This window comes from Channa argus, chromosome 22 (assembly GCF_033026475.1).
Source record: "Channa argus isolate prfri chromosome 22, Channa argus male v1.0, whole genome shotgun sequence".
NCBI lineage: Eukaryota > Metazoa > Chordata > Actinopteri > Anabantiformes > Channidae > Channa > Channa argus.
Window position 1 is genome coordinate 1,998,447 of NC_090218.1, and position 27,659 is coordinate 2,026,105.

At 38.4% G+C, this 27,659-nt stretch overlaps 1 protein-coding gene across 1 annotated transcript; it reads left to right on the forward strand.

Annotated features, from left to right (window-relative positions):
* Nucleotides 1-10,872: 10,872 nt before the first annotated feature.
* LOC137108023 (protein sprouty homolog 3) lies at nt 10,873-27,050 on the forward strand. Its single transcript, XM_067492285.1, has 2 exons — nt 10,873-11,699; nt 21,297-27,050. The coding sequence occupies exon 2, from the start codon at nt 21,382-21,384 to the stop codon at nt 22,300-22,302; it is 921 nt and encodes a 306-aa protein (XP_067348386.1). The 5' UTR covers nt 10,873-11,699; nt 21,297-21,381; the 3' UTR covers nt 22,303-27,050.
* Nucleotides 27,051-27,659: the final 609 nt, after the last annotated feature.

A 27,659-nucleotide genomic window follows, 5' to 3' on the forward strand; every position in this document is an offset into this window, starting at 1 on the left:
TGTGCTCCTCCAGTGCTTCTGTAGTGAATCTACAGTACATTAGAACAGACTTGATACATACTGGCAGCTACCTTCTTACTCTGCCTTTGACTCCTTCTGCAACTATTAATATTGTGATTCTGTATGTTGTTGATCAAATGTTGAGGATGGATGAAGAAAATCTAATGATAGATCTACATATTGTCATATCTGACATTATAATTTGCCATTTTTCAATTCAACTTTTATTTCAACTTGATTTATACATGGCCAATTAACTACAGTTTCTTCCAAAACTGAAGTAAAAGTGTTTTCTGATTTGAGTTTTTCTTTGAGTTTAAAATAGCAACTTCAGTTCAGTGTAGCTTTGTTAAAATAGTATGTGGAGGAAGTACATGGCTAAATCTGCATGTACTGCATTTACATTTTGTCATTTAGGGGGAGCAGAAACAAGCTGCAGCCACAATATTGACATAAAAATATGGTCATACAATAACAAATGCAATATTTGTAGGCTGATAAAACACATTAATCTTTCATGTCTTTTTGAACACATTGAATATACAATAATTGTGGCAACAGTAGTGGCAAAAAAATCAGGAAATTGCAAACAGTGCCATTACTTTTTCTTGCAAATGTATGGTCTGTTGTTATGAGTGACATGTTTGCAAACATCTGCACATGCTATACCTGTCAGTGCACAGTTACAGGTTTTCATGTAACTGTGTGAATATTTTGAAAGAAAAGGTGTGAGGTCATTCTAAGGTGTTTGTTATTTAGCCAGGTCTCAGTTATATAAAGCGGTAAGAAGAAATAATAAAAACACAGTGTTATGCAATACAATTCAAAACACTGACACCGACAAAAGCAGCAGGAATTAATCAGTAGCACTGTGGGTCATACTGAGATACCAAAAACCAAAAGTTGCTGGAACTGTCCTTATATAAACATGTTCATTTTAACAGTTCCAAGGTTAAAACCAATGTAGATTGTTATGAAACTGGAAGCAAGTATAAGTCTTCTCTGTTCTGTGTCCTGTCCAACTGTTTCCCCAAATGGGCAGTTTTCTCTCACACACACATAATTAAACCTGCAAGCATGAGTCCTACCTAAAAGTTCTGCTGTAAATACACATTGTCTTTTACGCTTTTAAATGTCAACTACATGTTCTCTCTTCACCATACACAACTTCTTTAAGCTTACATAACGTTAAACTTCATGCACCATGTCAAATACATACCCCCCTGTTTCTCTCTCTTGCTCTCTCCATCTCTTTCTCTGTAAACCCAATATCCTCTAAGGCCCAGGGGTTTTAAAGTGTAAAGGCAGTGCAGAGGCAGGAAGACAGAGACTGCATTATCCACATCAAAGAGCCAGAGTTATCAGCCATAATCAATGCTTCCCCATTATGCACTCCAGTCAGCCTCTCTCTCTCTCTAATCAGATCAATAGGAGTTATTGGCATAAATGGAAATATTAAGATTGGTAAAATGGGAGAAATCACCAAAAAAGTGGCAATAGACATAACAAGAATAGTTAATGCTTTAAACGAGTAGATTTAAACAAACTCTTAAAATGTCTAGTTTTAAAAGTGGATAAATTGGGGCACAAACGTCTTTTGGACTTTTGGAAGATGGTGCCGTTGGACTGTAACTGAGGAAAAAAGTACGCTATGTTTAACGGCGCCACCATTTTCCAAGGCAACAGTTAAATCATCTCCTCTGTTGAACTGTTTTGAACATCATCATGAAGTGAAGGTTTATTGCAGTTGTATTTGACTGCACCACTTGTACCCAATGTACTGTACATGCAGCACAAAGTATAGTGCTACATACACAAAGTACACACAGTGGTACATCTAAATATTCATAAACTTAAGGTATTTTTTCTAATGCTCCAGAGTAAACTATTGCAAAATTTAAAACACATGCACACTGTAAGGGAAAGCTGCCCCCTCTCACTGCAGAGCATGGCCTCCTACCGATCTGTCAATGCAAACGATCGCTGTGAGTAACTTCAGTTCTAACATGAACCGGTTGTTCTGTGCATGTAAAGGTACTTGGTGATGATAGTCAAATAGTTTGTAAAATAGTTTTATCTCACTGTTTGTTTCTGTAATGAGTAATTAAAAGCTAAGACTGATTGAAGAAATACTTGCTTTGAGGAAATAAACAGCTATATTAAATAGAAACATATGCAAATGCAATGATTCAACCGTAGAAAAGTAGAATAAAATACAACAATGATGCAAATAAAATCACATTGTCTCTGACCCTATCATTTATATTGACCCCTCTCCCACACAGCCAGGCCTATCGACCCCTTTCCCCCTGTAACCAGGCCCCATGCTGAGGGTCAATGACCCACTGAAGCCCCCTGCTCAGATGCAGGGTCAGAAAGTGTGTGTGTGTGGGGTGGATATACAAAGTCACACTACACATCATCAGCACCCCCCCCCCCCCCCCCCCCCCCCACCTCCACAGCGGGACACCACCAGACTAGTTTTTGGAGGCAAATAGCTCACGCTGATGCAAATCCAACAGCAGTAAAATACAAAGAACAGCAGCAGTAGTGAGTTAATCACATAGTAACTGTCAACTTTCATTTGTGTTTAATTTCTCTCTCTTTCACTTTCCTTGTTTTCCTTATTTTAAGGATAAATGTATGCAAAATGTATGCAGCTTTGGATAAAAAAATTTGGTGAATTAATGTTGTTTGCTTAGTTTATTCCCAGCTTCAAAATGAGGCCTCAGAAGTAGCAGCAGCAGAACCTGACTGCTGATGTTAGAGTAACAAACTTAATATGAAGAAAATATTATACATCTTGGGTATTGGTTTAATAGGTTTTGACCATAATTTCTATTGGCTATTATTGTACTTAAACATAGCTACAGCAAAGTCTATGAGGCAAGAAGTACAAGCAGCGAAACAATTGTATATGTTGGAAGCAAGTCAGCAGTTAAGATAGATTATCTAAACTTTGTGATTTGAAGGTAAAAGTGCAACTGATAAGACCTGAAATGGTGGCAATCTCTCATTACACGTATGCACAGTCAAAGGATGTACAGGTCCCCCTATTCCCAACTGCCTCATCAACCTTCTCTGTCTCTCCGCTTCATGTCCCACTCTCTCAAAGCCTGCTCGTCTCCCACAATTGTCCAGGTCTTTATGTAACCGGTAGAGGAAGGACACTGGAGGTTTATGCATGAATGTCTTAGAGGATGGCTTCCTAACAGGGGTCAATAGTTGATGAATGTCTTATTGTTCTAGAGGTTATATAATTGATTCTTTTCCCAGCCTAAACAAGTTTACATCAAGTATATATTTTTTTCAATTCAAAATAACCATTACCAAAAAATGGCAAATATAACTGTAACTTGCTTTTTAAAGTAGTCATATCCCAGTAGCTCTGCAAGCTCCAACAAAGCAGACTAATTAGTGTGGTGTGCCTGTTCTGTTTTTGTAATGTGATAAAGGCACTTAAACCCCTCAATCACAGACTAATGTTCCAGCACCACCACTGGTTCAAAGGCAAGCACTGTGGAGTGTGATCATGGATGTATTAAGAGAACTGGATACCGAATTAAAATGTGCCCACAGCACAATTACTACTATCCCTGTCCAGTCCAGTCACTTCCTCAGCTCCTGAATGAGGATCTAGACTTTCCAAATGGTACCTGACTAAAAATTTTAATAATAAGAAGATTGAATTTGGCGCTTTTCTAATGCTCTGAAAAAAGGATTTACACTTTTTATAGCTGCCATTTTTCTGCATCTTTCTCTATGGGAAGATACTTTTTGAATAGCTTAAGAGAATAGCCAGGTCTGGCCTTTGCCAAATACAGTAAGTAAGCCAAGTAGACTAGGAAAGGTTGGTCTACTTTGTCATGATTTAAATGGCCAGCTGTTGCACACATGCTTGAAAACAGCCTATTTTGGATTGCTAAATGAAGACGTGACTATGTGTAAGTCTATATATGTATTTGTTTTATTTGTTTTAGCCTCTGTCAGGTGCATGTATAGGATAGAAAGCACAAGCAGCATTGGTGAACACATTTACACAAGATATGTAAAAATTACAGTAACATATACAAATACACACATATGTATACAGTGTGTAATAGCGTGTTACATTTCTAGGCCACAACAATGAAAGCATTACAGTATGTTTCCGGCAAAACTAGCACACCCTGAGCCTCTTGGGTTGCCAGGTCTGGAGGGCTGTTCAGCTTACATCTAACCAGCCTGGATATTTTGAGGTTTCCACCACTCATTGCAGTCATCACTCAGTCAGCCACACACTCTCTCTTCCCCCAACTTTCTTTGTCTCTCCACCCAGCCAGGAAAGTGTTGACAGCTCTCATATTTCATCCCTTTGATGCAATTATGCTCTGCTATACACATTTGAAGCTCTCCATTCACATTTTATGGAGTGATGAAAGGCGACACAGCACAGTGTTGTCTCTCTAGAAGCTCTCTATAGTTGTCAGCTTCTCCTGCTCAAATTAACCTTGGATGCAGTTATGGTCTTTAACAGATAAGCCCTCAGAGTGAATATCAAGCCTTGTTTTGTCCATTGTGAGTGTGGCAGCAAGTTTAAATTATTAGTTGACTTCCCATGTTCGTTGTTTGAAAATGCACATTTTATGACATCCCGAGATCCATAATATCCAGACTGTTTGTCATACAAACATTACAAAATGAGACAGGGTGTTAAACTAAAAAGAAAATATCTTAATGTCTTCCACTCTAAATTAAATCTTAAAATGATAACATTTGTAATTATTTAAAGTCACCAAGAGTATATACTGTATGGAGCTGGGCTAGCCCACAGAAACACACAGATGCTCATGTGTTATTGGCATTTGACTGTACTGACAGAGAAACAGATGTTGTCATATTGCTGAGACTTGGCCTGATAAAACACTTCTCAACAATCCTTGCACGACCATCAGACCCAACAGTCGATTTGTAAACTCAAAATAAGCAGATTACAATGTGTTTTCGTTTACTCACTTTGGAACACACAGTGAAGAACCCTAAAAACCATGGTTCTACTGATGATTCACTGGATGACTAAAATGTTCCCACATAGTGCACACAGTTCCAGTTTCGGTTTTAGAATGGTTGTTACCCTAATGATTAAGATTTTTCTTCTGGGCTCTACAAATGTGTGTAAAAAATCCCATGATGATCCATCAAAACATTTTTATTCTCAGACCAACGCCTCTATTGAAACTAAAACATGCAATCTGCTAACCGCTGTGTTTACAATGTGATAAGTAACTTTAATTTTCATTAAAAGCCTTGCCTTTTGGTTTGTGCCCAACTCTTGACATATCCTGTCCCTGTTCCTGGTAAACCACTAAAAAGAGCAAAACATGATGCAGTCTCTACTGTGCAGGTTTAGACTGTGAGTCATCTGAATGCAGAGGGACCCTTATTCATATATTGTAGTTCTACAATATATGGTCTTTATATCGTTCATGTTCGATCTTAGTGTGTAACAGAGTTATACTGTAAAAGATACTGTAGGTTGTGAGCCTACTATAGAAAACCTCCTCCTCATCGCTCTCTCTTTTAATGTCTCGACTCTGGTTTGTCTCACTTAATTCTATCTCCCCATCTCTTGAATCATCCATCAGCGTCTCTCACACACACACATCCTCTTTCTCGCTTCTCCTGTGTTCGACTCACATCATGTCTCTTTCCAACTCATTTGAACTCCCATCATCCTTTCCTTTCTTAATCTCTCTCTCACTTCCTTGATGAGTGAGTGAATGAGCGGGTGAGCAAGTGAGTGTGGGTGAGCGGGCATAGCCGCTGATGCACTCCTGGTCATTAATAAAAGTTTTATACACAGTCAGGAAATGCATTTGAGCTCCGGTGGCTGGAGCTCCTCTCAGACACACAGGAAATGGGTGCTTGGCCGACATCCAATCCTGCTATTTCAGGGGTTCGTCCGGAGCCAATCAAGCTGGGCCTGGTCAGTTAATGGATCAGTGGCTCTACTCTCCTCTACACCCAAATATCAACAACAATTAGAAAGTGTGCGGGGGCGACCAGGGTGGGCGCTCTGTCGGAGTCAAGCGACCACGACTTGAAACACAATTAAATGTGCAAAGAAAACAACCACAAAGTCAAACTTCACATGTACCTAATACAAATTTGTCATATACATGCACACAATAAGGTAAAGCCCAAATGTAAATGAGTAGTAAATAAGATTTTGTTAGTTTTGCTGCCACTGAATCACATAAAATATGTCAGTTTTAAAGGGATTGTTTTTTTTAAAGTTGCAGTATCACAAAAGGAAAGTATAAGTCATATTCAGTGCCAAACAATCTACTAGGTTAAGTCAAGGTATTTCACTAAGAGTCAAAATGTCTGAAACTGCTCCAGCCAAAGGAAAAGCAGTTATCTTCTGGGTCCATGAATGACAGAATTTCATAGCTATCTGGTAGTTACTAAGACGGTACCAAAGTGATGGACTACTAGACAGATGTTGTCGGTGTTTTTTGGGGGGAAGGGGGCTGTAATGCACTCTAAATTGTCCAGATACATAAAATAATAAAAGCAAGAAATGGAACTCTGCATCCTGTTTCACATCCTGCTTCCTCTATCAGACCTCACCCTGCATCATTTCTCACATACTGTTAGTATGATTTTATCATTGGGTTAGACGGGAGCAGTCGGGAAATAAAAAAAGTCCTATTATAATCTTTTTAAACAGTCACGATCCAATCAGCATAACTGTATATTAGGCTATTTTACACTATTAATTTGTTGAATTAGGATGGATCCATATAATTAAGGAGTAAGATGATAAAATGACTCAATCTCTCAATTTACTTGTACTGCAAATGTGGACATCTCAAGATTGATCAAGACTCACCAACCTTACATGGACTTTTCTGCTGGTCTCATTTTGGCTCTATGCAGACTTCATCCTTCTGCCTCAAGTTAGGTTTTATGGCAAATGGCAAGTAAACCCAAACTTCAGGCCTCTATAACCTTTATGACAACACTAAAACAACATTTTCTACAGGTTAACCAAAAACGGGATCAACAAAAAACCATTAAAACTGCTGTGCATCAATTCATCAAACCTGTCGTCAGGGCAGTTTTGAGACTAACCACAGAGCAAATAAAGTGAGGAGGAGAAGAAATTTCCCCTGACTTCCTGTGAGCACTTCAGATAAAAGCATGCAGTCAAAAGCAAGTGTGTGTATGTTTGTGTGCCTATATGTGCACGCAAATGTGTGTGCAGTGTTGCTCACGTGAGAGACATGCTGTAATATGTTGTGTAAATTGACACCCATGTGCCTCATGGGTGGGACGCCTCCTTCCTTGTCCAGCAGGCATATTTACTGCAGCACAATGACACGGGTCCACATCCTACAGTAGGGTTCTCACACACACACATGCACACACAGAGAGAAAAGCATGAAAGAGTGCGTCCAGAATGGACTGCCGGCAGAAACGGATGACTTTGTCAGCTGTATGCTGTTAACCAGGCCATTTGACATTGATCACTGACTGACCCAGAACATCTCTCCATCGCTCTCACACATTCACAAACATGAATATAAATACCCAACTCCACACAGACTAGATTTGTTTTCTTTTCTGCCACACCAGCGTAACTTGTTGCTAAGGTTTTTGAGTTATTGCTCGTGCTAAAACAATATAGGTTAAATCAGTGTTTTTGTTCTTTTATTGCTCACGCTTCTTGTCATGTCGATTTGCTCTCTTGTCAGTACAACAGCAAAATTGATGAGGATCCCCGTATGTTCCGGAAAACAAATGACCAACACAGAAGTCAAAGACTGTATTAGAAGTGGAACACTTTACTGTATACTTTTTCATGTTGCAAATTACTTTTGTATGTGAGTTGTCTCAGACATTGAATCCTGTTTCTGAATTGCAGTGGGGATGTGTTTTAATAAAATGTCCATTCATGAACACACTTTACCCCTTTTCAAAACAAACAACAAACAAACAAACAAAAAAAAACACTTGGAAGGTAGTTTAGATTTCTTTTAATAATCACATTTTTTCTTTATTTCCCCTTAGTGTGTCCCTATCAGCAGTTTGTTTCATCTCAGATATTTTCCTCAACAGGAAACAGTGCTCCCCTCCAACCCCATTAGGGACCAGTGTCCAGTTACCCTAATGTGTGTACGCGCATGAGTGTTTGTATGACTACACTAGTGTGTCTTCCTACAGCAGCAACTTGCTGAGTAAGGGCACACATCAAAAAAGACACTCAAGTGCATGTGCACGCACACACATACACGCATCCTGTCTCTCTCTCTCACTCATGCACACAAACACACACAGACAAAGAGAGAGGTTCATATTACAGTCATGCAGCATATTGTCAGTGATGTCACTTTTCCTCATAAAATAAATTAATGAATAAAAAGTCCTTACCTCTCTTTTATATTGGCACAACCAGTAAAAAAAAATTGTACAAAGTATAATAAGCGTGAGTGCCACAAAAAAAAAGGTTTTGTACTTTGCAGTCATGAGGCAGTAGTCGATCGTATCTTATCTTCATGTGTTTTGTTATGTTTTGTAGTTTATAGTAGCAGGTTTTGTACAGGTTTTGTACAAATCCGGTTTTGTACAAATATAATCACCAACACTTTGCAGCACCATTGACAGGTGTAGTATTCATGCCTGGGGTCTTGGCAGAGAACCGAAAGTCATGTGATGCCCACTAGCCCCAAAACATGTCAGTGCATTCAAAATCTTTCATTATACAAAAAAGGACTATTAAATAAAGGATGCATTAAACCTACTCATAATGACCCTTTTGGGAAGATGTGCATTTGAGTCTAATATATGTGTACTATCATGATTAGATTAATAAATAAATTATTTTAATGCTGTTAATATGTTTGGTGAGACAGTTTTAGGGTCTTGAATGTATTTGGTCAAACTAACAGTCAAAAGTGTCTGTTTCAATACTTTGTTGCAAATCTTTTGCAGCCAACAATTCCCAACAACAAAGAGATTTCCAGATGCTGGGCTTCTTTTTCAGTCAAATGCAGCTTAGTTTGATTGATTTCAGGTGATTATTCTTTGGGGCATCATCTATCTGGTCTGTGAACTGCCATCAAGTGGGTTTTGAAGCTATAATTCTGATGGATAATTATTCTGAATGGATAAGCTTGTAGCTTTTGTCAACAGTCAAAAACGCTCATCATTTTGGTGCAAGTTGATCTTTGTCACATATGCACTATACAGGTTTTATACTTCTATACTTTTTTCTAATCAGTTCTTGCTGGTTGCTGTTTACCAGTTGTTGATATCTTGTGGTCAACCCTTGGCATTTCCCCTGATAAAATCTGGTCTTCCCTGATGACTCGTCACAGAGCGTGTTCTTGATCAGCCTGTCAACTCACCAGTGCAAAATAAGGACAATGTTCTGCAACGACAAGTCAGTCAATTGATCCAGATACATGAGTGTCACTTGCTAAAGATACAGTGCCAGAGATCAGACAATCACTGACTGCCAAAAATTTCTAAGCAAGTATGAAAACCAACTGCTAGTTTTGTGATTATTAGTTTGTCTTAATACAGTACTTTCCAGCCCCTGGTAGTAACCCTCACATTAAAGTTTTTATTTTAAATTGATTGTGGTGTCGTACAAAGCTAAAATTTGGAAAATTGTCTTCTGGTTTTGCTTTCACCCATCTGGAGTGAGAGAGTAGCCAAATGTTAACCCCTTTTAAAACATGCGGGAGCCCAATCTGTTAAACCTCAGATGGGTCAAGTTCGTCCATACTGTACCTCTGTAAGTATTATTAGCTTACAGCTGTCATGCAATGTGTGGCACAAACTGCCTTTGAACTGTACTAAACATGGTAAAACTAGTAAAAAATCTACCAACTTCTAAAACTGTAAAATCAGTCATTTTAAGGACCTGATGTCTTTCCTCTGGAGTCTTATCAGTGGTATCACAGCCACTGTCATCAACCTATTGGCTTCTTGTCAACTTGTCAAGGTGAAAAGAGCACAAATAAGCTACACCATTTTATGTGGACTCAATAAGCTTTGATTTTTTGGACGCTCATTTTGATCTTTTGTGGATGATGGAAACTGCAAAATTAAACTTTGACACTGTTGTTAAAGCTGACCGTGGGTGTTTGTAACCCAAAAAGAGGAAACAGTTTTCTAGGACTTTTAAGACACCAATTTTGTTATTAACAGTCATGCTATTCACAATCATTTTGTAATACAGGGAGATGCTACATTTGAAAAATAAAGCAATATCAGCAAATTTAAAGGCGAAGTAGGTTAGAAAGAAACGCTGCTAAAAAATAAGGTGGCTGTCCCATGGAGGTATAAGCAAGTTGTAATAGGTACCTTCTGATGCAGAGGTTGCAGCCTTTATCAGTTCTACAGTACCGGCCCCATTTTATTTTTTATGAAAAAGACATCCAGATTGAAGATTATAGATACAGATTCAATGACATATAGTGCATAAAGTAGAAACTTTTAAAGTAAGTATACTTTTAAATAGAACTAGATTACCTAATAGCCTTTTGTAGTGGAGACTCAAATTTCCATTTTGAAAAAAATTTTTCTAAATACAATAAATAAATACATTTAAAAATAAAACAAAAAAATGTTTAAGTTACAATGAAATTTAATGTTACCTAAAGAGATCATCACTTGTTTCAGGAACATACAGGCTTCTGCCCAGTCATGTTCATAAGGCAGAGCTGAATTGAATTCGTTTATGGGAGAGGGAGGGTGTAGAGAATGAGGAAGGGAGGAGTGTGTGTGTGTGTGTGTGTGTGTGTGTGTGTGTGTGTGTGTGTGTGTGTAAGTGAGAAAGTGAGAGAGAAAGCAAGAGAGCAAGAGTGACAGAGAGCATCCAGTTCTCAGTCATTCATCTCTCGGGGAGAGGAGAGGAAACTACAACAGCATGAGCAAAGAAACATTTTTGAAGAGAAAAAAATATATTTTTTAAAGTTCTTCATTCAGTCTCTGACTCTGGGAGCCTCTCACTCCAACCTCCAACAGCTTTTCATTACTTCCTTTTTAAATCACTAAAAACTGTGCTGTTGCAAATATTTTTCTTTGCTCTGATCTGCGCGGAGATACTTCTCTTTTTCTGAAAGCAGCAGATATAAGAACACAACAACAAAACTGTACCTATCCTTAGACAGGATCTTTACATTACAGGCATCTCAACTTGAATATCTTTACATCTTGGACAGCGTGTGGAGCCCTTAGATGTGGTGTGTATCAAAGCCACTGTTTTCTGGTTTTTCTGGGAGGCAGAGGAGGAGGTGACCTCAGGAGGACGCGCCGGGCTGGAACAGCTCTGGGAAGAGGAGGAGGAAGAGAAGGAGGAGGGTGCGCCAAACTGAGAAAGAGCATCCTCCAAGGCCTATACCTCGTTTCACACGTTTCACACGCCCTTAAGACCCAGGGCTTTATTAATCTTATAACATTTCCGTAGGGCAATATTGTATAATTATTTTAGCAAACTAAGTCCCTACAGCGACATAATCAATTTTAAAGTACAATTCAACTTTTAAAAAAATACCGTGAGACCAAGATAAATTTATCACAGAGTTCCGCTCAAAAAAATTAAGTAATTAAAGAGATTGTAGGGATATATTTTTTGCACACAGACACACATACACCTAGGACCCCCCAGCCCTCCAGAGCAGGAATGGATCTCCCACCAGTCAGAGGTAAGCATAAATTAATCCTGTCGTCATTTGATCTGCGGATGAACTATTGATGATTTGTGTGACCTTGAAAATGACAGAGTTCTATCTTAAATATTAAAAAATAATTATACTAATAAGGAATTATTTATTGGATTTTAGCAGAGTTTCAAACAGCCTTCGAATGTTGGAATACGTTTGTTTCATTTTCTTGTTATTTAGGCAGCCATTGTTCTCAACAAACATACAGAACATTTCTTAATCAAAAGGTTTAGTGGAAATGTATTAATAATGGTAAATAATATTAACAGCTTCATATTTAAACAGAACAGTTTTTTCCTTAGTCTTTTGGATGAGCGTTACAATGAACTTTTTGTTGCTTTCTACTACTTGCCGAAAGATGTGTCATCAGATCATTCCAAGAAGGTGTTAGAGTCCACAAATTCAGTATAATATTATGCAGAAAAGTCAATCTGTCTGAGAACTGACTGCATACTGCTCATAGCTCTAATTCTTCTGCATCCACACAAGTTGGCGATGACGAGGTGTGGGACATAATTATTTTAAGCCTTGATACACTAATCAAAATTAGGAGAAGGGAGACACTACCTTTTTATAGTTTGACTGGAATCAAATGTCTTTTTTCTTGGCTTTCTGGTGCAAGAACAGTGAAGGAAGAATGGTCTTGATTTCAGGTTCAACCCTTTAAAAATGCTATTGATACATCTGCTCTGTAAATGCACAACACAAAGCTGATTTCCTCTTTACTGAGAGTTGATTACAGTTAAATATTGCTTTGTGTGTTAAGGCCTGTGAATGGACAAAATGATAGACATTTCTCTGTAGACATGTCAATGCTGACTTTTTTGCCCCTAGTGGACAGATTTGTCATGATGATTATTTATCTGAAAAAACATACATGTTTGTGCTTTTCTAAATCCTGGAGTAAGCTAAGCCACGTCAGGGTCCTTAGAATAAGTGAGAGACATGGGAACCTGTCATCCTAAACAGAGCAGTGAAAGAGTCATGTCAACTGATTGTTAGGCTGCGTGTTAACATTAGTCCTAGAGCAATGTGTTTAAGCAGTTTATGTGTGTGTGTGTGTGTGTGTGTGTGTGTGTGTGTATACATGTGCGTATCTGATGGGGACATGTGGGATTCAGATTGATTGTCCTCAAGGTCGGATGCAGAATGTCAATACCCATCTCCGCTGGGGTGGGACTGGAGGGGTGGGTGGATGAGCAAATGATGATTACGGATTAATGGGAGGGACGGAGAATGAGAAAGAAAGTGAATGGGACAAGAGGAGTGCTAGTGTTAGGAGGAGGGATTGACCAGAGATGGAAGGGAGAGGATGGGATGTGTGGCGTGGAGGAATATCGCGAATAATTGAACGAATGATGAAATTGATGGATGGTTGGAAAGAGAGAGGGAGGGATTCAATGCCACAGAAGAAGAGCTAATGCTCTACAGAACCACGAACTTGTAGACAGAGTGAAAATAGTCACAGTGAAAAAAATAACAGAAAAATACATTTTAAGTTTTCTATGCAGTTTCCACACACACCAACACTTCGGGCACAATGTCTTGCCGACACTTTGACAGATGGGCCGCAGGAACTAGAGATCCAAGGGCTACTCCTGCAGTCAGTGGTCATCCTGCCCAACCCGCTGAGCCACAACCCCCCCACACTAAACTAGATTCCTTGCTTTGTTTCTAATTGAAAACACACTAGTATTTACAGATACAGGAATTTCCTATATTGTCAGAAATTTGTAGACCTACAGAAATTGAAACAGCGGAAAGTAAAGGAACCACTAAGGCAGACTAAATTCAAGTGTGTTTAGATGTACTTTTTTCAAAGGCCACATGATGTCACAAGAAAACACTAGACTCTATTGAAGTTAATAGGAAACCCCCTGACTTCTCTATTAGAAACAGATTAGTTGTAGCTTTTCCCTAGTTTTCCCCAGTTAGTTTTAACTTAAAAAAAATGCCAAATTGCTAAGCTGCCTATACAGTTTGTTAGTCATTCAAATAATTTTTAAAGCAGAAAGATGTTCTCGTTTCAGTGCTGAGATTGTACTGATCACAAAGTTTGACCTTTGACTAAAAAGTGAGGATTCCAACTACAGGATAAAAGTTTATCTGGCACTCTGAGTATGGAGTAACAGCTGATTTAAGCCAAATACCTTTTTAGTTTATCTCCACATGTTTTCTGTTTATCCAGTTTTCCTGTTCATTGTTTTGCCATTACATTCCCCGGATGGTTTGGCAGACCAAAGTTATTTCCACTGCAGGAAGTTTTTTTTTTCTCCAAAAGCTATTTTAGACAATGCCAGCCTTTCAGTAGCAAAGGAAAAAAACAACTCATGGCATAAATCTTGTCTTTTTTAGACCTAAAGCTCCAACATGCAACTCAACTTAGTGCTGGCATGAGACTTGTGAGTTCAGCCCTGTGCCCTGTGTTGGATGGTCTTGTCTAATTTCCACAATAAGAGCAAGTTGTATTACCTTGGACAGCGATAATCATAGACATCAATACATGCCACAACGGTGCTAATAAATATCATAACCATAATAAGCCAAACAGTCTGCAATGGGCAGAGATGCTTCCTAAGAATTCTTAATAACTACTTCCTTCCATGCTCTCATGGTTTCCTGAGATCTTCAACCCTCTATCTTTATACAGTATCTGGCTCCAACACTTTCCTTTTTAAAATTATAAGTATCACTAGCCCTCACTCATTCACAGCCTCTTTCCTTCTTCTTTCTCTAGCTACCTCTTGTTCTCTGGTCTCCCTCCCCTCTCCCCCCTGTGCCTGGACTTGCTGGTCTGCAGTGTCTATTTCAGTCTTTCCGTTGGGGTCAGATTTGGCACATCCGGTATCTCATCCAGTTTATGGTCATTCAATCCTGCTGTACTCCCGGAGGGCATCAGGAGAAAGGCCCCTGGGTCTTAGAGCCTGACAGTCACAAACATGGAAAAGCTAGTAACACCGTAGTCAGTAGTTTTGACCAGCCAACATTCTCTTTTGTTCATTGACTTGATAGGATTTTATTGATTTTGTATCATATTTTACCTTTTTTTTCATTATATGCAATGTTTTAATATTTTTGTGATGGTATAATAGTAATACCTAAGTCAAAATGTTCAACCACAGACATGTAGAGATGGGTTTAGACAACAAATCTGTTCATCACACGTGAATCAAACAATGTACATTCACATTAACTTCAAGCTAAAGTATATGTTTTATTTCAAATCCACTTTGCCAGATTACAAAGCTAAGCTAAACTTAACTGCCATCAATTTTCAGGTACTGACAGTTTGTCACACGGACACTATTCTCCTAACAATGGAGACCAAATCATATTTCGTCTATGACAATGAGGTTAGGGTCACGCTGTTTTGAACTGGATTGAAGTTGGGTCTCTTTCTTGGAAAAAGTTTTTGTGACCAGATTTAAAATTTCCCCTATAAAATAGTATATTAAACTTAGGTATTAGTAAACCACAATAAGTATGACTTTCCTTATATTTTCATATGCTTAGCAGAAATATACTAAACAAAATAAAGTATACCTGGCTTAGAAAGTAAACTTGTACGTGTCCTATACTTGTACTAATTTTAAGGAGATAATTACACTACTAACTTCTTGGCTTACATCTGACTGAGTCTAGTTTAACTCCTTGGGATAGTAGGCTGGTTTGCCTTTTTACATTTACTGTAAACTGTAAAACCAAAGCAGAAGGTGGTGCTTCATGTGGTTGTAGCACAACATGCAACAAACTTTCACCTTCTACACTGTTGCAAAAGAAACTAGCATTGTCATTCTGTCTTTCTTTTCTCCCATCCATTTCCCTTCCTGTAGACAAACCTGTGTTACTTACTCTTAAAATCTCTGATCTTCTTAGCCAAAAGTAGCCTTTGTATAGGTTTATAATTTTTTTATTAATTTCTTATTGAGAACTGATTAAAGACACCACCTTCTCCTCAAGAAATATATTTAACACTGTGGAGACACACATAGGGGCCAAAAACTGAAGAGGTCAGATAGCAGAAAGTAAGGGTAGTGAAGGACAGGATAGCACAAAAAGGATGAAATGCGAGATTGTAGGGAGTTGCTGAAGGTGAAAGGGAGGCGAGGAAGTGAGATGATAGTGGAGAAATGAGGGGAGGATAGGAAGACAGAAAAAGAGAGGAAAACCCCTCCTCATTCCGAAGAAAAGGGTCACTGCAGTCAGTTTCAAAATATCCTTAAGTCATGATGTCATTCGTGAGAGTTGCAGCAATGCTCTCCATTATCAGCCATCCAGACACAGCGGAAGTAAAGGAGTCAGTGGGCAGACAGAGGATCCGGACAGTCAATAAGTTACTTTATGACATGTAAATCAGCATTTTGATTCATCCTAAAACAGTTTAATGAGGGATGAAACTTTTGTTGGGGCATTGTACACTAAACAGAATTTAAAACAAAAATATCTTGTAAAATGTATTTTTTGTACACATTTTACCAGTTAATATATTATCAAAGTGATATCAATCAATCAATCAATCAATGTTTTTACGTCAATGTTCAAGGACCCACTGTTGCTCAAGATTGTGGAAAGATCTGGTTCAATGCAGAACAGCAGTAACTTCAGATGCAATAGATTTATTTAAATTCAACCAAAACCACAAATATTCCTTAATCTTAACCAAAAAGCTTTTCCTGCCTAAACCTTACCAGAGATGTGAATGGGAATTCTGGCCTCTGGTTTTACATTTGTGTGCTTTGCACACCAACAGTCAGCCCCGATCACCTTCTCAACACTCTTTTGCAGTTGTGTTTCCTGATTTAATGTAAATTGTATATAAACAAACAGTTAGTTTGAAACTTGCAATATCTAGACATTGGTTGAGAATGTTATCCAAACATTTGTGATCAATTGCCAACAACAATGCCAGGAAATCAGCAGTAAGATGAGCAATTATGACTGAACCAAAGGATTTCAGTGATAGCAACAAGAAAAGACTTTTCTTTTATATTGCTGGTCCATTTGTTTCAAATAGCCAGAATTGATTAAAAGCTACTGTATCAGTACAACAGCTGAACATGGTGAACCACCTAAAGAGATTCAGACTACATCTACATGCACTTCAAATCATTCAAAAACAACAGTAAGATTCTGCAGCCATGCAATGTGCTGCCATAAAATGGTGGATACATGAAAACATAGCTTTGGACATTACATTTCCATAACAAGCAAAAATCTAAAGGTAATTTCTTAACTTGCGATTTAGGATTATCTAAGCATTTATGCATTTTGTGTTTATATTAGAACGCAACCTAAAGCACAGGCCAGTACTCTGTACTGCAACTGTTTATTGTACATCAGAAAGGGTGTATAAATTGTGCTTTTGTGGAGTGCTGGAGCTGTTGTGTGTATGTGTGTCTATACCAGAGCAGAGGCTCAGTCATTACTGATACTCCCTCAGCACAGAGGTCCATCCTTAGGTTACCCCTGGCAGCCTCTTAAAACACCAGCTCCGACTGAATCTTTTGCTCTCAGTTTAGTTTGCTTCACAGACCTCTATTTTAAGTTGCATCTGCAAATTAGAAATAGTGAATAGTAGTAAATAGAAGATTTATTTCAGCAAAAAAATTAGTGCACAACAAATAAACTTTATATCTCATAAACTCTCTCTGTTTGTCACTGACACAATAAACTACAGTAAAATATCATTGAGGGGCATTGGTGGCCAAAAGAAAAGAAAGTTAGTGACTATAAGGTTTTGATACCTTGGAGGGACTGAATCTGAAAAAGCAGTTAAGCAATAACTCAGAAATGAATAGATTAATGTCTAAATAAAAATAAAGGTATAAATGAAGATGCCACGTTATATATATAATGTGTATATATATAAAGGTATAAATAAAGAGGCCACATAATGTGTGTATATATATATATATATATATATATATATATATTAGGGCTTCATTTTTATTCAGGGACTCTACTGAAATTTGTACTATTTTCAATTCAATTTGTACTATTTTCAATTCAAACAAGTGCTTATTTCTATTATGTCTCATTCTCTATTCAACATCTCATCTGGTCGAGTGAGTGAAATAGTTTCAGCTCCTGTGTCTTTAGGCCCCCCTTCCACCTTTGGTGCCTCTCATTTTCTTTCTCCTCTTCTCTCACACAGATAGATTATCCAATTAAGTGCTTGGCTTCCTGACATACATTATAGTTTAATATTTGTAATAAAAAAATTTCTTAAACTGAGAGGAAAAATATATAGAGGAGATGGTTAAAACTTAAAAAAGTGTAAATAAATATGGGGTAATACTGAATATCACAAAACTACAACAACGTTTATCAGTCCACTTCATCCTCCAATTCAACTCCATGTTATTTTCCCCTTATAACTTAAAGTTTTTGATAAAAGAAATTTTAAACATCCACAAGCATTTGTAGAATTTTTCTAAAGTTTGCAGTTTGTGAGATTGTAATGGGACAAAATAAGGATTAATAGTCTCTACAGTAAACAAATGACTGCTGTGGTTTGCAACACTCATCCGTACAGGAGGATGCATCCATGGAAACCATGTTTGGGAAGTCAACTACCCAGAGTCCTTCTAAAATCACACACACATACACACATGGGAGGATGCTGCTTGCCTCACCTGCTACTACCGTCTCACACACATAAACACACACACCCTGACAGAACCATGTTCGCCATCATTAGCCAAAAGACGAATTCAACCCTCTGGCCAATTTATTGTAGCAGGTCCAGGTCATGTGCTTTACCATTAAAACTGGTATTTTATTAACACCAAACTGCCTGGTAGTAATAACATTGAAACTGAAATTCATACTGGCTCAACCAGTAATTAAAAATGAGGTCATGGAGATGCACTGCAGGCCTCTTCTTTTTAACAATTCGATGAGCTGATAGGCGGGCAGAGTATGAGTGAGCCGTGGCCACTGCTCTCCCTGATGAGATTAGTCACCAGGACTTCTCCTCTCTCCTGGGATTAATTTAAAAATGCATCCTCATCTAACCAACCTGGGTCCCCTTATCTCCTGCTTTGTGGCTGGACCTCTGAAAGGAGAGATTGGAGAGATAAACAGAAAGAGGCTGACTTCAATGCTAAGGCTGCCACAATTTGTTCAAAAGTTTCTCCTTGGAAAGTCTGGAGGGCACTAAGTTTTGTTTTCATTTTTGGTTTACTGTCTCTCTCTCTCTCTGTCTCTTCTATTGATAGATTGCCATACTTGGGTTTCATCCACCTTCCTCATCTTTAATTTCTGCTTTTGCACTAGATTTTCCTGAAACCTGGTTTGGCTGTTTGGTTGTATTGTCATCAACTGTTCTTCAATTAAATAGTTGGTTATAATGGCCTTTTGTCATTTAATCAAAAGTGGTGACTCAGAGAAACTTTAAATAACAAAGTGGATGCTAATGATACTGTATTAATCCGTAATAATTCTAATGATGTTTTTTAATATAAAATTTGAACATATGCATAGTTCCTGTGCAAAACTGTGCAACCCTTTAATTTACTCATTTCACCCAGTGAAAGAGCCATAGAGACATTTACATGTAGCTTTGCGGGACAATTTTATGGCTGTTCTGTCTCATTTATCATGATATTTTTGCTGTGCAACTGTAAAACTATTTTAGCTCAGAAAGGTTTGTCAACATGGTAAGAATAATGAATTTTATGGTGGTAATCATCAATATTGACTTACCCAGGGTAAGCTGTAACAATATTTTTACTTTTACAGTTAACAAGAAACTCAAGGATCTAAAACAACTAGTTGACAAATATCATCTGAGCACAATTTTGAGCAGCTATGCTTTCATAGGGAAGGAGAGATTTTGATGACTCTTTTGAGTCTCTTATCACAGGCATACATAATGTTGCACTAATTTGAATATGCAAATAAGTAGAGAACATTTTCAGCACACAGTGTATTAACACGGTGAGGTTTTTTTTTGTATCTAAAAAGGAGTCACACAACAAGGACTCCCTATTTCCGATATCAGACAGGTATAGACAATAGAGATGTCACATGACCAATAATGATTTGACAATGATTTAATGATCATGGTAAAACCTTCTCATACTCCTTAACAGCGTAATGCAATACTTTATCCGCCATTTGCCTAAAAAATAAGAAGCTAAGTACTTTTGTTCTTCTAGTATAGTCTTTTTTGGTAGATTTTTACCTCTTTCCTTTATCTTATCATATGTTGTTTTACACAAATTTCCATTAGGCGTAAATAATTTCTGAGAGCACCAGCCCAATGAGGAGGAAGCCAATTTCCTCTCCCCTGTGGATACTTGGCAAAACAGTAGTTTCTTTGTGAGGTTTTAGTCACTCATGTAGGGATGTGTTTACATGAGTGTGCAGTATGTACACTATATTGCCAAAAGTCTTCGGTCACCTGCCTTTAGACCCATATGAACTTTAGTGACATCCCATTCTTAATCCATAGGGTTTAATATGACGTCGGCCCACTCTTTGCAGCTATAACAGCTTCAACTCTTCTTGGAACGCTTTCCACGAGGTTTAGGAGTGTGTTTATGAAATACATAATACACAGTGTTTGCAGTCTTTGCTCTAATTCATCCCAAAGGTGCTGTATCGGGTTAAGGTCAGGACTCTGTGCAGGCCAGTCAAGTTCTTCCACACCCAACTCACTCATTCATGTCTTTATGGAAATTTCTTTGTGCACCTGAATTAATTTATTTGGATGGGTGAGTGACTACTTTTGGCAATATAGTGTATGTTGGTTGGTTGATTTGTTAGTGCAGGAGGCTAATGTCATTGATGTGATTGAATATACAATGACACACATCTGTTTCTGAAAAGATCACATAATTCTTACAGTTTCATCGAGCCCTTTGGCCTCGTTTATCTGATAATTGAAACAACTTCACAGAGTTGATCGTTTGAAAGGATGACCATACTCTGCAGCACGTCATGAATTATGCTTCTACAGGAGATTTGATGGATAAAAGCCATTTTGAGTAAAATAAATTTTACTTCCCCCTGGGAATTTGCCAGATGGAATTGAAATAACTATGAAAACACTGATAACACTCTCATCTGGTGTGGTGAGAAGCTCAACCCTTTAAGCTGAACTAGTTTGATGACTGACACTTCATCGCCTGGTATAACAACCTACAATGAAGCATGGTTGTGGCAGCATCATGCTTTGGGGATCAGTGACAGACAATGAGCTGGAATTTACAACTGGAGTTACTTGGGGAAAAATGTTTGGCAGAAGTGTGTGACTCACTTTGACTTTAACACCTTAGAACAACTGTGGAAAAAACCTGAAGATGAAAGTTCACTGACACATTCATCTTTAACTGTAAATTGATGATACATTGTGAAATAATGCTTTAACAAAAAGATGAAGTGCAAAAGGCTCAGGGGTGGCTTACTCAACTCAACCTTATTTTTAATCTGAAGGAAATTTCCTTTGGATCAGACTTCTATTAATCATTAAGTAAATAAAGAATTTAAAATAAAAATACTTTCTGAAACCATTGTTTAAAAGTACAATTCAAGATCATTAACCGCTGTCATTCCTTTTCTCTGTGTTTCCAGGATTATCTGATGTGCCGTGAGTGTTGGGAGCACCTTGCCCCAGCCCCGGCCTACAGTCCTGGTGCACCTGGTCTGGCTCACCAGGATGGATCCTGCTCATTCCTTCAGGAGGGAGCTGGACGGAATGGACCTTCAACAGGTCCCAGTGCTGTCGCTTGACCAGATACGTGCCATCCGAGCAAACAATGACTATGTGGAGAGGCCTGTGGCACTGGAACCGGCATCTCAGTCTGGATTTTTTTATGCCCACGAAGACCGTTACTCTCATGGGGTATACAACCATCACCCACAGCCATCCTTCCACTCTGCCCTTCCCCACAGCCAAAGTCAGCAGCAGCAAGTTCACTTGTCCCACCTGAGCCGTTCCAGTACAATAAGCTCCTCCATGTCTCGGACCAGTGCCACTTCAGACCAGCGGTTACTGGCAGGTTTGACACCATCTCACTCTGGCTTAGGTGCAGTGGTCCGTTCTCAGCCTAAAGGAGAATTCAAGCCAGATGCTTCCTTGGGTAAAGGCCTGACAGAGGACGAGGCTGACCTAGGCCGTCATTTGTTCATCTGTGAGCGGTGTGGTCGCTGTAAGTGCCAAGAATGCAGTGCTCCCCGCCACCTGCCTTCCTGCTGGGCCTGTGGACAGCGCTGTCTGTGCTCTGCTGAGAGCGCTGTGGAGTATGGCACCTGCTTGTGCTGTGTCAAAGGCTTATTCTATCACTGCTCTGCCCAGGATGACGAAGATAACTGCGCTGACCGGCCGTGCTCCTGTGCTTCAGCCCATGCCTGTGCCCGCTGGGGCACAATGGGGCTGATGACACTTTGCCTGCCTTGCCTCTGCTGCTACCCCCCTGCCAGGCTGTGCCTTGCCCTGTGCCAGTGTGCCCATGACAGGGCCACGCGCCCTGGCTGCAGGTGCAGTAACACCAACACTGTGTGCCGCAAGATCTCTGCTTCCAACCCAAACCCTGGTCATCCCTCACTCCGCAGCAAAAGTCTGGAGAAGCCATTATGACAAGCTTGGATGGGTGCCAGGTAACTCAATTTTCCCTCAGCTGTCGCCAAAGCAACGCTGTCACCAATCAATAGTGCCACAGCTGACATTGTGACAACAATGCCATTGTGACCCTCCTACTTGCATTTAACAAGCCAACAAATCAACTGACCAACCAAGTGTTGTTCACCTTATGTACATTGAATTTCCTTCTTCTCCAGTTCAGGAGGGACCAAAGCTTTACTGTGCCTGTTCATGTCTTTGAGACAATATGCCTAAAACAAAATTAAGAAAAAGCTGATGTGCTTTGCTGGGTTGCCCTTGAACCTTAACCAAGACTTTCAGACAGAAATCACCTCTCTTTGCAGTCTGTGAAGTAATCTGTGTGTTTTAAAATTTATTTATTTACTGTTGAATCTCCTTCTTCCCTAAACTTTGCGAAGAGAATGCAGAGCACAGACATGGCAATGCACCAAATCAGGAAGAAAAGTTTCCTTTGTCAATTTGATCTATGCTAAAAGAGTTCCTGTCCTCTAGAAAGAGAGAAGTGTGAAAGACTAAAAGGACATTCAGAAAATTCTGATCAAGGTTAAGGGTGAATAAACCAAGAAACACACGTTATGCAGCAAATTATCCGAGCAAAACACCAAGGCGTAAAATGAGAACAGTTTTGCACCAAAAAGGGACCATGCACTGTACAAACTGAGTGACCTTTCATGCTATTAAGCTCATTTGTAAATGAAAAGCACTGTGAGGTAGATGGACAATGTTTTCCTTAGCAGCCAAGAGTTGAATGGGGGGATTATTTAACCAGACGGAGGGTGCATCCATTGTGATTAGGTAGCGTGTGTGTCTGTGAGTGTGTGTCCTTCTATTGTACAACAATAAGTGTATAGAGCCTATGTGTATGTTGGTTTGTCAGCAGAAGAAACCTCCCTTGTCTTATTTTTAGCAGTAGCACATCAGTGGAGCTCTGAGGGTCTGGTCGGGTTTCCTCCCGAAGTCAGTCTGTCGCCAACCTCCCTCCTCCAACTGACCTCCTTCACTGCCCTCACCTCAATCTCTCTCTCTATCCTCCACCTTAATTATTCCACTCTTCCATTCTCATCCCATCCTCAAATCCAGCTGTCTTTTCTAACAATCGGCCAGTCTCACTCTCATTAACACGGTCAGTAAGGTGGTCTATAATGAGCTTCTGGGGAGAAACAGTGGCTTTGTTTTCTAGCTTAAAAAAATAAGCCCCAGTGGAAAATACTTTCAGAATTTGGTCTGAAAAACGTTATCACTTCAGTTAGGCCCAAGTCTGTCTACATGAGAAGTCCTTAAGAGCTGCTAACGAGACATATTGGTTCAACAGCCCTCTATAATAGGTACTTTACTGGAAAGATAGAATGGGTAAAATAAACATTTCCCTACTCATTCAGAATTCTGAGATTATTACTGTCCAAAAAGAAAAATATATATAATGAAATCAAACAGTCCAACCACCAAAAGCCAACTGACACGAGGTGTATTATTCCTACACACCCATATCCCTTCTGCTTCATCCGTCTCTCTTCTTACGTTCAGAAGACTAAAAGCCTGCAGTTGTGGGTCCGTAGAGAGTTGATCAAACAGGCAATTAGTTTCATGATAGCTCTTAATGGGCTGGAGAGGTATAGGGCATGGGCAAGAGGGAGGAGAGGGGACAGGATGAGTGGAGTTGTGGTGTTTGGCAGATGGAGAATTGATGTGGATGATGGGGAGATGGATGATTTAATAAGGGGGTAAAAAAAAGGATTCTGATCTTGCCATAAAGTCATACAGTATGAGCACCATGCATGTTGACATGACACGACTCATAAAATCACATTATTTTTTAAATAATTTTCATTAACACACAGTTCATTAGAGTTCGAAGGAAGGATTCAAAGCTGACAAAAAAACCCACCACACACATCAGGTAGATGGGTGTGTGTGTGCTTGTATGTATGCTTGTACATGTTTTTAGGTGTGTGTGTGTGTGTGAATGTTTGGGTGCATATGGGCTTTACTGTGTGTGTGTGTGTGTGTGTGTGTGTGTGTGTGTGTGTGTGTGTGTGTGTGTGTGTGTGTCAGGATGTGTCACCTACTGTAAGCACAGACACACACACTGACCTGATTTGTTAAATGTTACTTTGCTATATTTTTATATGTAAATATGGGCTGTTAACTATATAACTATTTTTATTCTGCTTTATTTTGTTTCTATGAGATTGATATTATTACTGCAGTTTTCCATTATAGTAAACATTTCTCTATTTATGTTCCACTTGTGATCAAATCAGAAACATTTGGGACAACTGACCGTAAACTTTATAATGTTACCTTATATAATGTCCCTCATAATTCAATATTATAAGTAGGTTTTGAACTTTTCTGTATAACCTTTTGAGACTGAATACATTTTTTAGCATCGAAAGCTACGTTTCTAATAGATTGAAAGCAAACAAAACTAGGATGTATATCTACCATCAGTGCAGATACATTCACAACTAAATCATGAACATTTTGCTCCTTAAAACAGATCAATGCACTTTATAATAAAGGACCAAGTATCCTTTAAACAAACTGCTTGTCAGATTATCAAATTTCATCTAAAAGCCTTTGTTAGTGGAATCAAGAAGCTGTGTCCCACAGTTTTTGCAACATCCCAAAAACAGACAATCACATCATCTTTACTACTTTAATGTGTGGCAGTGTGAATAAAGGGAAGGGTAGTTCAAGCTTTGCAAAAGTCGCTGAATTTTTAGCTGGGAATTTGTGAAGTATTGCGATGCAGGTGGAATGAGCCTTTCACACTCACTACACTTGAAGTTTACTGATGTCTTACTTGCAGAGGAAATTCACTGACCAAAATTCTTTCATTCATTTAACCTTTTCCTTCTCTACGAGGTAAGAGATGCTTTAATTAATATAATTTGCTGCTGTTTTCAGGGTGTGTAAAAGTTGTCCCAAATGTTTCTGTGTTCATCACTAGTTTCAATTTGAGACGGGTTGGCAACTGTGGAGGACACGCTCAATGTAGTCTTTTTTTGTTTTTTGCAACTGTTTCCACCTTTAGTGTTACCTTTTACACAATATAAAATACTAATTATTATTATAATAAATACTGACAACCAAAAATCATAATGTATGTTATTCACAGCTATTAATGCAAATCACTGAGGTTAATTAATGCTGATAAATTTGAAAACATTTTTGGCGTTTCATCCACACTTAGTGTTTTTAACCACCCAAATCAGAAGTCGAACTTTTTTAAATGTCAGTCAAGAGAAACTGAGCTTTTCAAAAACATTGATGTATGCTTTTATGGGAGCCGTTTATTATAATTCACTGGCACATTCTATCCTGCATGCATGCTCTTGTGAATGACAACGCTTCAAAAGCAGCAGAAAACCATTTTGCAGCGATGTGCACTGTCTGCACATACTTTCAACTGTAAAGTTAATGTAATTTTTGATTTGTGGTGTTTGACAACAATAGTGTGGAGAGAAATCTTTTTAAATGAAATTGTTTTCAAATTTGAGCATATTTCTTTGGGCATGGCCTCAGATGGGTTCTGCATAGACGCACACACTGTCTTCTCTACGTTGGCTGGAAAGATTCAGTCAGATCTTGGTGCTTGTGGAGATTTATTTGTACCTGGATTGTTTTTTTTGTTTTTTTGTCTTATCTGGATGATGTTACAGAGGAAAATTATGCACATTTTTAACTGATTATATTTCATCTGTATTCAGAGTAAAATATATACAGTTGCTTAATCATAACCTCTTTCATAATGCAATGTTTTGTAAGTATGACAGATACACACAGAATGACTCAAGCTGTGCATTGTGGGGTACAGCTGAAATAAAAAAAAATCTGATGATTTTCATGTTAAAAATAGGACTTTGTTACAGTTAAATTGAATGGTCTTCATTTGTTTTAAACTGATTTATGTCTTTTCAAATATGTTGTTTTGAAATCCCCAAATACACAGACTTATTTTTTTAAAACATCAATGTTATAGGTAATATTGAATAAGCCTTTAGGAGAGTCGATAAACGACTTATAGTTAATTACATGCTGTAGTTAGATGAAGTAGGTGTTAATAAATAAAGATACAGCATCTTAAAATCATACACGCTACATGCTACAAACTACAAACTACAAACTACAGTGAAGACATTTCTTCCACTTCCATTTCTGAGATTATACTGTGTGTATCTGTAAGTACAAAAACAGCTACGATATATAAATGTTTGAATTTCTGAAACATTTCCAAGTGTCTCCAACATTCCTCCCTCAGGACCAGAGTTCATGTCAGGAACCTGTCTGATGCTGTATGTACGCAGGCTGCCAGTATAACCACTACACTACACTCCTCTTGTGTCTTAGTAAGCATTGCTTTTGGTACAAATTGGCATCTTGTATGTTACAAAAGAATTTAAGGAGATTATATGGAACAAATATATATAGAAATCTATCTAAAATGAATATATTATATATGGAACAATATGTATTTCACACTTTCTGTTTAATTGCTGGTATTGCTTCGTGGATATTTATTTAAATGGTTGCATCAATACCGATAACAATAATCATGACAAGGGTGTTGATGAGTTATGTATTTATTTTACAGATGCGATAAAAAGCACTGATGTTGTTTGCCTTTTTGATTTTGTTTATTATTCCTCTCGGTGTGGTGTGGCTGCTGCTACCCTCCTGGCTAAAGATGAACCAATAAAAAGGATTTTCCAAATAAACAAGACATATGAGTGAGTTTGTGATGTTATCATCAATAATTGAAAATTTTATTGATTAGATAAAAACTACAATGTCTGTTACTTGGCCATAAAAATAAAATGCAGGTCCTGTATCATTTGATCAGGAGAATTGAATGTCCATTCAATCCTTAAAAGTGATAAAACTATCAGGCAGCTAACACTGTCCATGTAAAAGTGAACCATGGACGTCCACATGTAACTCATGCACCTCATTCAGTCAGACTTAACTCTGTTGATACCATCTTAAAACATCTCATGACTCCTGGAAATTGGCCAATTTAAACTATGTAATTTAAAAGTTGTTGTATTTTTGGTTTTGTTTTTTGTTTTTTTTTGCTGACAATGTTACAATTGATAACATTAACTGTGGTAAGATCTAGGTGAAGTCAAACAATGGTTTTATAAATGAGGCCCCCTGGTACTCCACTCCCCTCACTTTCCTCTGTTGGGCCATAAATAAGTAATCAAGGCTGGGTCACACTAATGGCTTCCAAGAGCAGTGAATAAAGATGTGTGTGTGTGCAAGTGTGAGAGAGACACACTAAAGATTATTAGCAGAAAAGAAATGAGACCTAAGTGTGTGTGTGTGTG